Raw genomic sequence first — 15,916 nt, 5'->3', positions numbered from 1 at the left:
GGAGGGTGAGGAGAGACACATCTGTGCACTGTGGTAGGAAGAACTACAGAGCACAGCTGTTCTGAGGCCAAATAACACCAGACACAGTGAAGTCTACTACTGAACACCATGAAGTCCAATTTCCCAATCAAACATTGTCCCAGCCAGCCAGGTGTTATCTCTGGTCCATCATTTTCGTATTTTAAAGAACAAGATTTTGGCCCCTTCCATTTGAAGCTTCCCTATTACCTCATTAACTCAGGGTTTTTTCTGAAACTCAAGACTTTGGTATTGCCCAATTTCATCCTGTTGTCCCTAGTACACACCACCTTTTATTCCTCTTCTCCCCACAAACTCCGTATTATCCTACTCTTTCTCCATCTTGCCCCTCAGTACTTTTAATTTCTAAAATACGTCTAACAATGCCTTGGCCCCTGTAGTTGTTTCAGTCTGTCTATACAACACACATATTCCATTATTTTAATTTCTCCTGCATGAAGAATGACTCCCCCTGGACCCTTAATCATTTTTTTGCCCTTCTCTGAACTTCTTCCAACTCTGGCGCTCTTCTAAATATAAAGTAATTAAAAAATGAGCTGGGGTTATTTAATTTTTCCTGCACACTTCAGCAAACCATATTGTAACAATGTTTATTATTCTTCTGTCCCAGGTCACTCAAATCTTTTTTTCTCCTTCTGCATCTGCAGTAGAAGAAGAAATTGAACTTTGGAATAATCATTTGTACTCAGCATTTAAATCATAAAAATCATATACACTTCTCCATACAAACATGCAGACACATTTGTACTTGGAGAGAGACCATAACTTGTTCTTAGTGCTGCCTTCACACAATGCAAGATCAGATCTATGACAGACACAAAAACAGGGTTCCAGCATTTATGACCTGATTTTCATCATACAACTAGCATTTTATGCATGAAAATATTTTCTTCTTTCTCTGAGCATCTAAAACCTTAACGACATACCTTTAAAAATAATTTTCAACACAGATGCTTAATTTCAATCAAACTTTAAAACTTGGCCTTTACTAAGCAGTCTCAAAGCTCTTACTGATAAGATACAGACACACAACACTTTTTCTTAAGAAAAACAAGTTATACACACACAGATAATGAGATAGGTGTGACTGAATACTCAGTCAAAAAAAGGACTCACCATTTCAACACCAATCCTAAATGTTTTAAACAAGCACTAATTCTTTACAAGTGAAAGAAGCAGAGTTTTGCCGACAAGTGATCTAATTTCTTTTTGTTTACTTACAACTATAATTTGATCTCCCACATGGATTCTGCCATCATGTTCAACCGCACTGCCTTTTGTAATACTTTTCACAAAGATACCAGAAGGTTCTGGGATGAAAAAACAGAGAAAATTAAATTATTAAGAAATAACTTAAATAATGCTACAATCTCCAACTAATGCCACCAGCCAAAGGGAGGAAAAGAAAGAAAACACAATCTCCAGGTAAGATAAGGAAAGAATCATCAAGAAAGTATATGCTTTAAGTAAAACATGGTATATGCTTTAAGTAAAACATACATATTACTATTTTTTCTAAAGGATAACCCTGATTAATGTCAGCTTGCATTGGATAAGACTTGATTCAAAATCTTACAATGCCGAATTCCCAATTCTTGCTGCAAAAGAATTTTAACTTACTTTAATCTAAATTTTGAAACCAACATCGACAAAAAATGTATCTCTGACTCTTGGCCAGATTTAAAACTGCAAGACAGAAAATTCACTAACCTGGTAAATTCTGTATTTTCTACGTACTTAATTAAGAAAACTCATGCTTGGATAACCAAATGCAGAAAATTATAAGCAAAGAGAACTACAACTCACGTATGAACCAGCTTTTAACTACAGCTGTAAGTCAGTATTTGATCCAATATAAAAAAAAGAAGCAGAAAAGAAAGAAAAAATCCAACCCCAAACCAAAAAACATTTTAAACAGTTACAGACTTTGAATCATAAGGAAAAGCCTTATACATAAAACATCTAGAGAAGGGATGTTTTACAAAAAGAGATCTATTTCAGGAAAAACACACTGGAATTTGAAACAACTTCAACAGCTCAGTAAAGTGAAAATCTATGGAGCTCCTATATGCACATTTTATATAGTACACATGAAATCGAGAAAAATACTAGTATGAACCAGAATGAAATCAGGTCTGACAGTCACAGGCCTATAACGTTGGTATCAGAAAACTTAACAGAATCTACTTTCTCACAACAAGTTCCAACTCTGTTAAATAAATACATTCAATGGGAAGATAATCCACTATGAGTTTTAACAGCTGTCAAGACAACCCAGTGCCTTTGCAGACCTGAAACTCATCTTTTACTGAGCCTCAATATGGCATAAGTTAGCAGAAAGGAGGGCAAAATCTATGTTTTGCTCTAGTGATTATATTCAGCTTAGAAAAAAATAAGACTACAAATATATTTAAGTCATGACATTGACAATTCTTTTCTGTTTTTTCTTAATTTGCTGTTCTCCCAGGTTTTGTGAATAATTGAATGACTGGTCCTACTAATTTCCAAGTGGTTTTATATCCTGTAACAGCTGCACCATAACATGACAAGTTGCTATTTGTCATTCATGAAAGATTCAGCCATGGAACATGTTGCCCAGTAGTTTTATTGCTGCTTCTTCGGCAGCGAAGTTGTTCTTTAACTAAGCGTTAAGTCACAAAATTAAGTGACATACCCAATTAGTTCCTAAGGCAAGAATAATTTCTAATGGAGTTACATGCAGCACAATAATTTAAAATCAAAGGTTGGTGATACTCCAACACTAAATCAGTTAAAATATGGTATCAATCAGATCTATCACATGTGCTACAATTTAATTTGCCTTTTAAAGATTCAACTGGAAGTTGCTAAAGAGCAGACTCACAGAAACTGTGATCATCCTATGCTGCGAAACAGACTTAAAATTAAGTCCAGCTTCTCAAAGCCCACAAATTATATCTATAGACTGCCAATAATGTGGGTTATATCTGTCCATACATTTTGCTAACAATATATAACATGGGTAAAAGTCAAAGAGGTCTTTGAGAAGTCTTCCAACATATTCAGCAACTGTCTCTTCCTAGCAGCACTGCATTTGCCAAATCCCCTCTTGGGAGGCCTAACAAGAGTTCTAGATCATTTTTCTGAAAAATGTAGTGGAAATTACAGAGTAAAAATACTCAACTGTACATGAACACTGTTGCATTTATTTATTTAAATTAACTTATTTATTGGCTGCAACAGCCCAGAGGTCAACAAACATTCACTGTATTCAGAAGTCACGAAGGAATTCTTCATCTGCTAGCAGTACTATACACATTGTTTAAAAAATAACAACTCCTAAAAAAAAATCTCATAAAACTACTCAGAAAACTAATACATTATCTTGTAAGAACCTTTTAAAAATGAAAATGTAACATAAAAAGCCAAGCCAGTTCTAACAAAAAAGGCTCAGTCTATTTTAGAATTGTTTCACAAAAACATACAAGCACAAGCTTTAGCTTGAATTTTTAAAATTCATTTAAAAATACTGAGGTGGAATTTTATAATAAAACTCATTGCTTCTAATCTGAATGTCCTTCTCACAAAAGGAAAAAAATTCCTTTTTCTTTACAAACTTAAAAAAGATTTTAGATGGTCAAGGTTTTATTTCAGATATGCTATATCAAAACCAAAATTAAGTCTTTGATGCACACACACCACAGTACATAACAGATTATCATTACCTGATGTTTTGTCTCCAATGTAACCAGCAATAGTTATTCCTAACCCCTGAATGTTTTTAGTGAGTTCAACATTAAATTTCTCCCCATCTTCACAGCTATCAACAGAAGCATCTACCTAATAAGAAAAGTGTGATTAGAAAGGAAGCTTTTTCTCCTTTAAAGTTTCTTTTACGTCATTAACATGTAAAATTAGACACAAATGTAAAAAAGAAAGTACCAACTCTGCTCCTGCTCTTATTTGGTATTCAGCAAAGAAACTAGACATAGGTAACATTCCTCACTGCAAAGTAATGCAGGTCATGCCCTCCCCGCCCCCTTCCCCTGGGATACTACCCTCTAACCTATAAAATCATTATTTGATGACAAAAATGACTGGTGAAATTTGTACAAATTGAACAATGAACCTCTTGAACAGTAAACCATGCTTAAATGTTAGAATATGTAGCTTGCTTCCTTTCTGGGACTTCCTCAGAACTAGCTTTAGACTGCTATGTTATTTAGAAGCAGAAAAAAAAAAGATCAAAATTATACTTTGTATTCTATTTGTTTAAATTCCTTTTCAATAACTGTAACTATTTCTTGCTATGCATGCCAAGTTTAAAACAATCGAAGCTATTTCTACTGAGGCAATTATGTTTCTCATTTTTGAAAGACTTAAAAAAACCGTTTTAGAAAGTAGCAATTATACTTCCAGCTAGTTAAATAATTACAATCAATGCTAATACCTACTACAACCCTCTGAATTTCATTACCCCAAAAATTCTTTGTTACTGAATTCATTTATTTGTTGTTAATCAAAGTATTATACTTACTAAAATCCCATTCCAACAATATTGCTTTCATATTAAAATAAATCAACTTATAAAACTTAATTTCAACTTTTAAAAAAGGGATTTTTTTAAATTTTTCATCCTTCAGCTGTTGAAAACAGATACTTAATAGCCACTTCCATGGATGATATATATCAGTGTATGATTACATATACTAGGTTTCAATTTCATTGTATTTGTACGATATATTTATGCACATAATAATGCAAATAATCAATATTTATGCACATATTTAAAATGGGAATTCATAAATATAGTATAAATCTATCAAGATCCTGCTATACTCCTATTTTATTCTGTCTCTTCTGCATGACAAATAGCAACTAATATTTTTTAAAGTGCCAATACAGCAACCAGGCAGATACTAACTAAACCCAGTTTGACTGGATGAGGATGCATGTGCTAAAAAAAAAAGACTTCAGGAGAGCTATGATGCTACTTGCCAAAAGAGAATCTGATTTCAGTTCTTTACCTGAACAATTCCACCCAAAACCACAATGAAACACAAGAAAAATAAATTTCTCCTGCTTTAACTACCTCTCTGCTTCATAATACAGGATTATTTTGGCCACAGGTAATGCTACTAAAAACCTGCTCCAATTTCCATAACCTCATGAATTTTTACAGGATATGCATCTACAGGGGACACGATGAGAAGTGCTCATTTTGAAAAGCCATTCTGGTCCCCCTAACAGCTTTAAGAGCATCATAAAGTCTTCACCCACCCTGTATTTGCCAGGAAGATATAGACAAACCAAGCTGTTTCCATCATTATCTTCACTCCACACCCAAATTACTAAGGCCTGCAGCACTATTAACTAGGTGTTCCCTCCAAGAACAAGATTTTGTGCTGGCAGAAGCAAGTTAAAAATAGCCTGCCTCCTGCCAGGTGAGATGTACCAGGCATGAGGTAGTGAAAAGGATGGAAAAGGAGAGGAAGATGGCAAAAAACTCAAATTTTGCTACTTGGTGGCTTCGAGGTATTTCCTCAGTACTGGCAATCCTATATATCCTGCAGCTGCAGATATAGCCTTCAACATTGCATCATATAATCTCAGAAAGGCAAATACTGAATAAATATACACAGATGAAATTATCAAATACATATTTTGAGACTGCTGCTTTTCAGATAAATAATATTTGGACTAAATATTGATGCCTTTATCTAAAATGCAGCCAGGTTTTCATGCCTCTGAGTGCTTTAGAGACACAAAAGTCTGTCTCCTCTTAGATGCTCGGAAGATGGTCCATGTTAAGATTAACTTTCTTTGCATTACAGCCACAACAAAGGGGATGAATATATGTTTGCATTCCACAGATACCACTACAATGGACAGAGGCAAAATAATGGTAATCATGCAAAAATTAAGGCTTTTTCTTCTTCCAAAGTGACCTATCTGAAATGTAATTTGTAACTGGGAAGAAAATATCTAGAAAAACAACACGGGAAAGTAAAATAAAAATTTCTTTTTCAGGTGTAAATTCTATCTAGTTGTAGGCTCAAAACCACGTTTTTCTTCTCTCATTCACTTACTCCGCATATTCACATTTAAATATATCTGGTCATAACTGTATGTGACAAAACACTACTGTTCCTGGCTCTCACAAAACCAGGCTTTGCTGCAAATATGCAAATGACCTATTTTGTAGAGGTTTAGAGCTGACAGGACATGATAGTATTTACAGCACTGTTTAAGGGGCTGACGGTTGCAGCGGAGTAACAGCATAGAGAGTACAATCATCAGCAGGGGAATAAGGGTAGCAGCTGGCTGACTTTTTTTGGAAGACATCTAGCAAACGAGCAATGCCAGGTGATGTAGGAAAGAAGGAGCATCTGTGTGCTGGCTGGCACAGGGAGGAACTGTCTGATGGATGGCTGCAATGATATGGAAAAAAGAAATGTTCCTGGAGAGGAAAAGGACAGGCAGCCGTAGAAATGCTCCAGAGCCAGCTGGAGAAAAGACTTCATGGCTTCAATTGTTCCCAGTGTATTACTGCACAATCACAAGCAACCCAGAACCAGAAGTTATTCAGATCATACTTATACTAGCCCTAAGCCTTGATCCCAAAAGGCTTTGCACATATAATTCCTTGCATTGTGGACTCATTTAAATTCTCCCAGACTGTCAGCTGAGAACATTGCTACCTGGAAAGAAAATCCTGGCTTTTGAGAACATAAGCATGAAAGATATTCAAATAGCAGTTAAAAAAAAAGGGAGTTTGAAGTACAAGTTTGCCATGAGTTCAAGTATATTCACTGTTGCTTACCTGTTTCTCTGTTGTGGAGACAGGTATTGGTGTACCTGGAGGGACTGCTGGTGGAGGTGGCTCCTCAACAGGACCTCTTGCAATAACCAGTTTCACTCGATTTCCACACTGCCTCAGAACTTGTGCCACCTGCTCGCTGCTCATTCCAGCCAGGTCTGTATCACCAATTTTCAAGATGTGGTCTCCACTACACAATCTCCCATGCTGGATGAAGAATGATGATGAAAAAAAATAATCTGTTAACATCCTGCCATTTTTCCCATGTACCACACAATTAGAAAAAGACTGCACACCTTTAATCACCTTTAAGACATATGAACCAGGTGACTTTTTTTGAGTCCCAAGTCAATATCCTGATAACATGGAGAAGAAAAGTAGTTTGCCTAATGGCACACTAATTTTACTAGAAATTTCCCCAGAAATATCCAGGACATCCTTTTTCAAGCAGTCGGTCACCCAAGTGCAGAAAAAAAAAATCATATAATTATGGTTAGTACCACTGGTATTTAACAACTGCATGTAGATTAGAGAACTTCAGGTTTCATTTCCACACTTCCAAAAGACAGCACACAAACATATATTCAGCTTTGCACTTCTACTTAAAAACTGGTCCTCAGGATTAACCGTAACTTCAAAATAAAATACATTTCTTCCTTACTGTGATCCAGTTATTTATATTGCTTCACACTGGCTTACTCTTCTAACGATTTAATTTTAACGAATAAAAAAGCTTCACATCAATTTATCCCACGTGAAAAGCATTAAAGAGACAGGTCTGCAAAAAGAACCCATCCACCTGCTCAGGGAAAGAGTGCAGCAGTAAATCCTGCCCATGCATCTGCAGGCCCTGCTACCAGGCCACCGCTTCTGTGGTCAGAAGACAGACCAGTCTCTGTGCCCATTCAATCCTTGACCATCTTCAATGCAACCCTAGATACTTGTCTAACGGACAATCTCGAAATGGGCTGTGATCACCAATTTAAATTCTCATTAGCCTTTCAGGCAGGAGCAGAGCCCATGTCCTGAAGTGGATGCACAATGCCACATACGTGCTCCCACCTTCAGTAACCCCAGCAAAGAGAAGAAGATGTTCTTAGCTGTCCGAGCAGAGCAAGTAAGTTCTTGGTGTCCCCCCCACCCCTGGATTACAACCAATATATTCATGAAAGAATTAGGAGTCTAAATACATCTGCACCAAACATGCATAACGTAACAGGTTTGAAAATGTGATTTACAGCCTAATCCAGCTTTTACATTGAAATGCACAGATCCCCTGCAGTAAACACACCTTTACCAAGGATAAATTTCACCACTTGCACTCTCTTTTTTACATTTATGAGGAAAGAAGCTACCATTACTTAGCATGATTATAAAAGTAAAGAGTAACTTCACACCTTACTGAATGGTAAACGGAAGGGGAAGTTGAATTTACCTGATCAGCCACCCCTCCTGGGAGGATGGTTTTAACAATCACTCCAGTTGACTTTCCTCCCACTATCCCAAATCCCAAACCTGAGCCGTCGTTCACCAGCTCAATGGTCTCCACATGCTGCCAATGAACCTAAAAGGAATAAATATCAGCTTGCAAATGATTAAAATAAGGACATATGTATTAAAGCTTGCAAAATAGTTTCTCTTATTTCTTGGGTATGTTTTTGAATAAAGGAAGGTGGGAGGAAGGTGGAAATATGGGACCTTTCAAATAAATACTGTTAGGTATAAGATTACATAACATTTAGCAATAAATCGCTCATTCTGTAACAGCTGGAATTTCTCTAGTACCAGCCAGACCTGGGTAATGGGTCAGGCCTGCCAAAACTTCCTGAATAAATTTAAGCAGGAACCTAGGATTGTCCATCTCCATGCCCCATTGCAGTCAGTGAGAAAAATACTGCTGCTTGGAAATCTCAAAAGACTGGAAATTGAAGTCCTCAGGGAAGTGCATGTTCACACTGGTCACTGTAACAAAGCACAGGAGAAAGCATAAACCCCATTCAGAGGTTAAGGCTGACAGCAGCACCAGGCATTGTGAGGTACGCATTAGCAGAATTGCCTCCTGTGTAATGAATGAAGATTTCCGAGTTGTCTGACGTCAACAGCACTGGAATGAGGTAGCTCTGACGGCAGGCTTCATGTTCTGACAGAGCAAAACTGCTCTGAAAGACAAAGGCTAGCTCACTCGCACAGGGTGGTACTGAAGCGACCACTGGGGAGCTCCTGGTATTCTTTCGCCTGAAGAACAAACCATACCGTAAACTCATCTGAAATTTAAAACCACAGCTGGTGCTCTACCAGGTAGGATCTTGAAAATAAGCAGGAATTGTGGAATAATCAAGGTACTGCAAATTCAAAGCCCTATAGTACCTGTTTGAGTATCCACAGTCTTAACATAAAGCTTGAAGGAAAAAGAATGGCTCCAGATAAGCTGCTTTCCCCCAGCATTTGAAAGCAAAGGGAACACAAGGACTGGGAAAGGCATGCATAAAAAAAACAGAAGGAGCTGCAGCAGGTCTGAAAGGAACAGTTTTTCAATGAATGGAAGCTGTTCAGAGAATGCGGAGGTAATCATCCAGAGAAAGAAATGTAGGAATACTGGAATATACTACAAGAATACTGGAAGAGAGCAGGCCTCTCCTATGCAGTGACAGGAAAAGTTAGGCCAATCAGCTTTATTCATGCACACAGAAGAAAGTAACACTTCTGAAACTTCTTCACTAAAAGTTTTATGCTAAACACTAAAATAGCTGCTTTTTCCAGACTGATTGCTTCATATACTTCTGATTATCAATTCCCTTAAAGAAGAGCCACAGATGACTAAACAGTGAAACCTACACTGGCCATTTCATCCCACGACAAGCCACTACATCAGGAAGATACCAGGAAGAGAAAGTGTAGTTAATATCACCATCTGTTTGCTCAAGCAGAAGGGAAAGAGAAAAAAAGATCCTGTTTACTGCTACCTCAAAATAAAGCTTCATAAAGTAAGGTAAACACGATGTATTTGCATTGATGGATACAGAGAGTTTGGCAGATGGGAAGAAGAAACAGAGCCAAGATAAATATCCTCCCCTCCACCCCCACAGCAAGCCTGAGTATTTTCTACTCTTTGCATGGGAAAAGGTACAACAAAGATAAATAGAAGAAAAACCTCCGGAACTGTGAAGGAAATGTACATACAAGTTACAAGAAAAAGGTCTCAAAATACTAGACGCAATAAGCTCACACATGCCCAGAACTGAATACACAGATGTTTGGGGTATACTCACCGGGTTGGAATGGGCTGAAACTGTGCTAGCAGCAGACGGAGACCGGGAAACTACAGGACTGATCAGCTGAGGGAACGTGCCCCTGGCCACAACCAGCTGGACATTATCTTTTGCTTTCTGTAGGATGCTGATAGCCTGTTGATGTGTAATTGTCTGATCAAGGGCTTGTCCGTTAATAGCAAGGATTTGATCTGCTTCTTTCAGCTTTCCATCTCTGTCATGTATGCATAAACAGGGAAGGGGGACGACAAAATAAACAAACAAGAAAAAACAAAGAAGTGTTGCCACAGGAATTACAATATTTTGACAATTTTCCAGTATTTTTAATAGCCTTTTCTCTATTCCCCCCACTTTTTAATCTCTCCCTGCAGTTCTGCTGAAAGGAGCTGATGCGGTACCCTGGTGATCACTTCCTTTGAAGCTAATCCCACTGCCACTCTCCCCTGGCTACTACCCCTTAGCTAGCTTTCTTCTCCCTGTACCCCCATCCGAGACTAAGCATATTAGATCTCAGTTGCTCCCAATCATAGCCTGGGAACTTATGTTTATTCTTGACTTTGAGCCTCTTGCTTAACAGACCAAGTGCTCCATTTTGTTCATTGAGCCGATTCTGAATATTCATCAAACCATGGAGTGGAACATACTTTCATCAAGATGTTATGGAAACAAATTTATTTTTGCACAAAACCAAGGGAAAAAAAAAAGAAAAAAGGAAGGCAAGGCAGAGAGAGAAACAGAAAGAAAATTATAAAACAGATCCCTTTTAAATGAGAGGGGAAAAAACCCCTGAACAAATTAAAAAATAACTCTTCACTTTCTGACAAAGGAAGCACTACTGTAAAATTACATACTGAGTCCTTCCTCAGACCTACTTCAGAGGAAGCCTACACAGAAGAGTTACCCTCTGCCTCCTCCACTACCACTACTGCTTTTACAAAAAAACAGCAAAAACTCTGGAGTCTTGTCTTCAACATCCCAAAGTGGCAATGCTTTGAAAACAAAGGGCAGCAATGAAAACACCAGCTTTACACCATCTTCTGTGAGCAACTACAGTGTAGAAGCCAAAGGTACTCAACAGCATTCAGGATAAACACTACTTAGCTTCAATCCATTTCACTTGTGAGTTTGAACTGTTTTTCAGAGTGCTCTCAAAGACTTATTACTGCCAGGGCCTTTCTGATTTATCAGCCCTGTAACAGTTGTTCAATGTTTCTCTTCTCACCACTGAATCAGGTCAATTCAGTTAAGGGCATTCAGTAAAGACACATTTCAACTCCATGGAGCAAGAGAAGTAAAAGGAAAGATCTCTTGAAGGGGAAGGAAAAAAAAGAAAAAGTGAATTTAGGCAGATTAAACAATATTGTAATGATATAAAGCATGCCACTTTTCGTAACTGAATTAACTCTGCAGGTCAAGCTCTACCCTCTGTTAAAAGGGCGGTGTTCAGATCACAAATAATCAGAAAACTTCTCCCTGCAGCACAGTGAGAAATAGCACTGAGATGATTCAGCCATACCACACAAGCAGCTCTGGTGGGGATCCTGATCAGCAAATCCTGATACACCCCACCAGCCTGCAGTGAACCACTGCTGCTGCCATTCACCAGCAAGTTCGTTTGCTCCCTTGGGCTGTTCTTACAGCAGAAATCCATTTCTCTCAACAGTACTTGTGGAATCAGGATTAAAGTCTACAGCATAGGTTCAGCAAACTATTATTACTGCTGAGTTTCTGGTAACATTAGTTGAATATGTCCAAAAACTTCAGGTCAAGCCTTTCTTGACCTTAAAGCTGGGCTTCACACCTGCCCAGTGGGAACCTACCTAACAAACAACCCTGCTAGTTACAACTGGTTTTTTTGCACCAAATTGTTTTTCAGAGCATGCATGGATGGCAAAATCTCTATTTCCGCTTTAAAAGCCATCACACAGAATGGTACCCTCCTCATTTTCACTGCCGGAAAGGAGATATAAACAAACCGCAGAGAAACTACATCTTTAGTTTCTGGAAATTCAGAATAGATCATATGCTGACCTGTTCCAACATTACATTAAATTTTAGTGATGACTAATTTTAAATCTGTTATGATACATGGCTTAGAATACGAGAGAAAAGTTTCCTTGCACCACAAAAAAACCCCAAACAACAGCAATAACACAATTAAATTGCAGTATTGTGTTAACACTTGGTACAGTAACGTATTCCAGTAGTAATCTTACCTATGTGCCACACTTCCCTCCTGGATTTCTTGCACAAATATTCCTAGTTCTCCCCTGTTTTCACTCTTGAGTCCCACAACACTGAAGCCCAGACCACCACTTAAAGGTTTAATAAGCTCAATAGTCTCCACAAGACGACCCTGTTCAGTAGAAGAAAAAAGGGTACAAATGTTAAAAATGTTGAAAAGCGGCATTAATGAAGGTGGTAAACAACTTGGAAATGATTTTCTAATTGCACAGCAATTAGCTGGACAAGGCTAATTTCAGTTCCAATTTCTCCCTATCATACAGAAAAGTGACAATTATGAAAGATTTGAGAAATAAAGATTATTATGGCCCAGAAGAGCAAAATCAGGAAACAACAGCTAAATATACAGACTTTAGGCTTAGTGGTGACTAAACTACAATATATGCATCTATAAAATTTTAGAGGGTACAGGCCAACACTCAAGCAGAACTAGAAAAAAGAGGACGAATTTCAGGAAGAGGGAAGAAGCAGGACTGTGCAAAAGGCTCTCCAGGAAAAAGAGTGGCAGACTTCCCCTATCTGGCTTTATTACAGGTTAATTGGAAAAATGCTAGAACATATGCCTGGCCATTTTCAGTTCCAGCCACTGAAGGGACTCATACACCATTTCTGCCTACCACAGGAAAGCAGTAAGATTACAGAACAATGTGTAGCAAGGCCAAAAAGGAATTTTCCATCTTATTTCCAAGCAAGTCACAGAACTAGCTTTCATTAGTTATGCATACAAGACCATGCTCTGACAAAGCATCTCCCTCAAGCACAGTGCTGCAGTCCTACAATGAGCACGGGAAGAAAATGGTATGCTGATCTGTGAGAGGCACACTGCCCAGCTAAGGACAATAACTCAGCAGTGACAATGTCAAGGCTACTTTTGCAACTGTTTTCTCATCAACCAATTGGTCCTTAAATTAAAAGGTTATTTTTGTTTTATACAGCAAGTGAGCTCTGGTTTGCTTAATAACTTAATTTCTTTTAAATAAACATACATGTATTTTAATCTTCCAGATAATCAGTGATCCACGTTTTGTGGTTACTAGATGACATGCTTACCTGAGACATATTTCTGATCAGCTGGTCAAAGTCATCACTAGAGGACCTCCCATTAATCTGAGGCGTAATGGATCTCATCGATGCTTCCAGCATGTTAGCTGTGCTGCCATTCTGCTGAGTCAACAAATGTGACTCATTATGTGGCACATTCACACCATGATGGAGAAGCTGGGGGAATTCACCAGTGGAATGTACGGAAGGTGTAATATTTACCTGTAAAAGATTGGCAACATAGATTTACAGACACAGCAGAAACCTTCTCCTTATCAAAGAGCATTATGATAGGCCAATTGCTTGTTAAAAACACTTGAAATCCCAATTTGCAATTTTAAAAAGACATTTTAAAAAGAAAATTAATGTTTAATATTTATAATTGGTGTAAAACTGTGAATTATCAGCATAAAACATAAAGAAATTGATGAAAATAATCTAAAATTATTTTCCATACTCTGCCTGTAATTATTTTGTTCATACCAGCACAGCAGCATGAAGCACTCCAACACAATGGTAGAGGTAAACAACTGTGAACAAACTTTTTCTACAGTACCAGTATTTTTAAAAACAAATTTATCAATTACTTTAAAAGGATCTGGTTTTGGCTGGGATAAAGTTAATTTTCTTTCTAGTAGCTGGTATAGTGCTGTGCTTCGGGTTTAGTACGAGAATAATATTGGTAACACACTGATGTTTTTAGTTGTTAGGTAGTTGTAGTGTCTACACCAAGTCAAGGACTTTTCAGCTTCTCACGCCCTGCCAGGTGCACAAGAAGCTGGGAGAGCACAGCCAGGACAGCTGAGCCACACTGGTCACAGGACTATTCCCTATCATATAATGTCAGGCTCCATATAGAACTGGGGAAGCTAGCCGGGAGGTGGGATCGCTGCTCAGAAATAGACTGGGCTTTTTTTTTTCCGCAGGTGGTGAGCAATTGCATTTGTCCATCATCATCATCATCATCATCATTATTAGTAGTAGTAGTATTAGTATTAGTATTATTTTGTTGTTGTTATCTTCCTTTGTTATCCTATTAAACTGTCTGTCCTGGTTTCAGCTGAGAGGATTGATTTTTCTTCATAGTAGCTAGTGTGGGGATACGTTTTGGATTTGTGCTGGAGACAGCATTGATAATATAGAGATGTTTTTGTTCTATGGACTTATTGTTGAGCAGTGTTTACATGGGGCCAAGGCCTTTTCTGCTTCTTGCACTGCCCGGCCAGTGGGATGGCTGGGGGTGCACAAGAAGTTGGGAGGAGACACAGACAGGACAGGTGACCCAAACTGACCAAAGGGATATTCCACACTATATGACGTCATGCTCAGTTTATAAGGAGCTTGGGGGAAGAGGGGGGGGGGGGGGGCAGCGGCATTCGGAGCAATGGCATTTGTCTTCCCAAGTAACGTTACGCGTGACAGAGCCCTGCTGTCCTGGAGATGGCTGAACACCTGCCTGCCCATGGGAAGTGGGGAATGAATTCCTTGCTTTGCTTTTTGTGCGTGCGGCTTTTGCTTTACCTATTAAACTGTCTTTATCTCAACCCACGAGTTTTCTCACTTTAACTTTTCCAATTCTCTCCCCCATCCCGATGCGGGGGGAGTGAACGAGTGGCTGCGTGGTGCTCAGCTGCCGGCTGGGGTAAAACCACAACACTGTCTTTATCTCAACCCACGAGGACTTTTTTCCATTCTCTTCCCCATTCCACTGGGGGGGTGGGTGTGCAAGCAGCTGTGTGGTGCTTAGTTACCGGCTAGGGTTAAATCATGACAACAAGAAAATTAGAAAAAAAGAAAAAGTATGTATTTTGACAAAAAAAGAGAGAAACCTCACTGGCTGCCTCACTGGTCAGGGTTCCTCCATCACTAAGCACTACGGCTGCCAATGTGACTCTCTACATGAGCTAGAATTAAATACAAAATTACTGAACAAGTCTAAAATCACCAGGCTGATCTAAAAAACACAGTGGTACCTTGACAATACACTTCTCTTAGAGCAGAAAACATAAGAACATTCTCGACTTTGCCCAGCCATAGTAAATTACCTACTTTCAAGCAGGTCTCGGACAACCAATCTAATGAACGGCTGGGGGGACAAGGAGGGGGAATGGAGACACCACTTTATACAAATGTATAAAGTTCAGGTGAAACAGAAGCCCTTACCTGGCTGCTGTCCCACTTGACTGTCAACAAGCACTGTCTTACTCCACATCGATCTGTCTCACACTTGCCTGGCATGCTAACGACAATGTAGGACCGCAATATTGTGGCCTCAAATACTTTTCATACTTTTACAGTGTAAATTTTCTAGCATTCTGCATCACAGTACAAAAGACTGGGATTCCCCTTCCTCGAAGCCTTATTTTTAAACTGCAAGTATCAAAAAAAAATTTTAAAACTGTAACTGTATTCTACTACACCAGCCTCAACTGTTCAAGCATGCTACTTCCATTAGGTTTATCGCATCATTCTCCGAATAGTCCAGTCATGAAAATGTCAGCACCATTCTCCATCACACAATTCC

General features: G+C 38.6%; 1 protein-coding gene across 21 annotated transcripts in view; it reads right to left on the bottom strand.

The window, feature by feature from the left end:
* The window catches only part of MPDZ (multiple PDZ domain crumbs cell polarity complex component), a 102,831-nt gene that overhangs the window by 69,334 nt on the left and 17,581 nt on the right, over window positions 1–15,916 (bottom strand). For 19 of the 21 annotated variants that reach the window (XM_075740975.1, XM_075740976.1, XM_075740987.1 and 16 more), the window contains 7 exons: window positions 13,402–13,614; window positions 12,324–12,463; window positions 10,108–10,321; window positions 8,274–8,402; window positions 6,842–7,045; window positions 3,744–3,858; window positions 1,261–1,349 (listed from right to left, as the gene is read on the bottom strand). In XM_075740975.1, coding sequence (XP_075597090.1) covers window positions 1,261–1,349; window positions 3,744–3,858; window positions 6,842–7,045; window positions 8,274–8,402; window positions 10,108–10,321; window positions 12,324–12,463; window positions 13,402–13,614 — 1,104 coding nt within the window. The remainder of the gene's footprint in view (window positions 1–1,260; window positions 1,350–3,743; window positions 3,859–6,841; window positions 7,046–8,273; window positions 8,403–10,107; window positions 10,322–12,323; window positions 12,464–13,401; window positions 13,615–15,916) is intronic. The other 2 variants (XM_075740983.1, XM_075740985.1) reach the window with 2 other exon arrangements.

The sequence above is a fragment of the Balearica regulorum genome, chromosome Z (assembly GCF_011004875.1).
Source record: "Balearica regulorum gibbericeps isolate bBalReg1 chromosome Z, bBalReg1.pri, whole genome shotgun sequence".
Lineage (NCBI taxonomy): Eukaryota > Metazoa > Chordata > Aves > Gruiformes > Gruidae > Balearica > Balearica regulorum.
The sequence above is the reverse complement of the archived record's forward strand: the minus strand, read 5'-3'. Positions and strand labels throughout refer to the sequence as shown.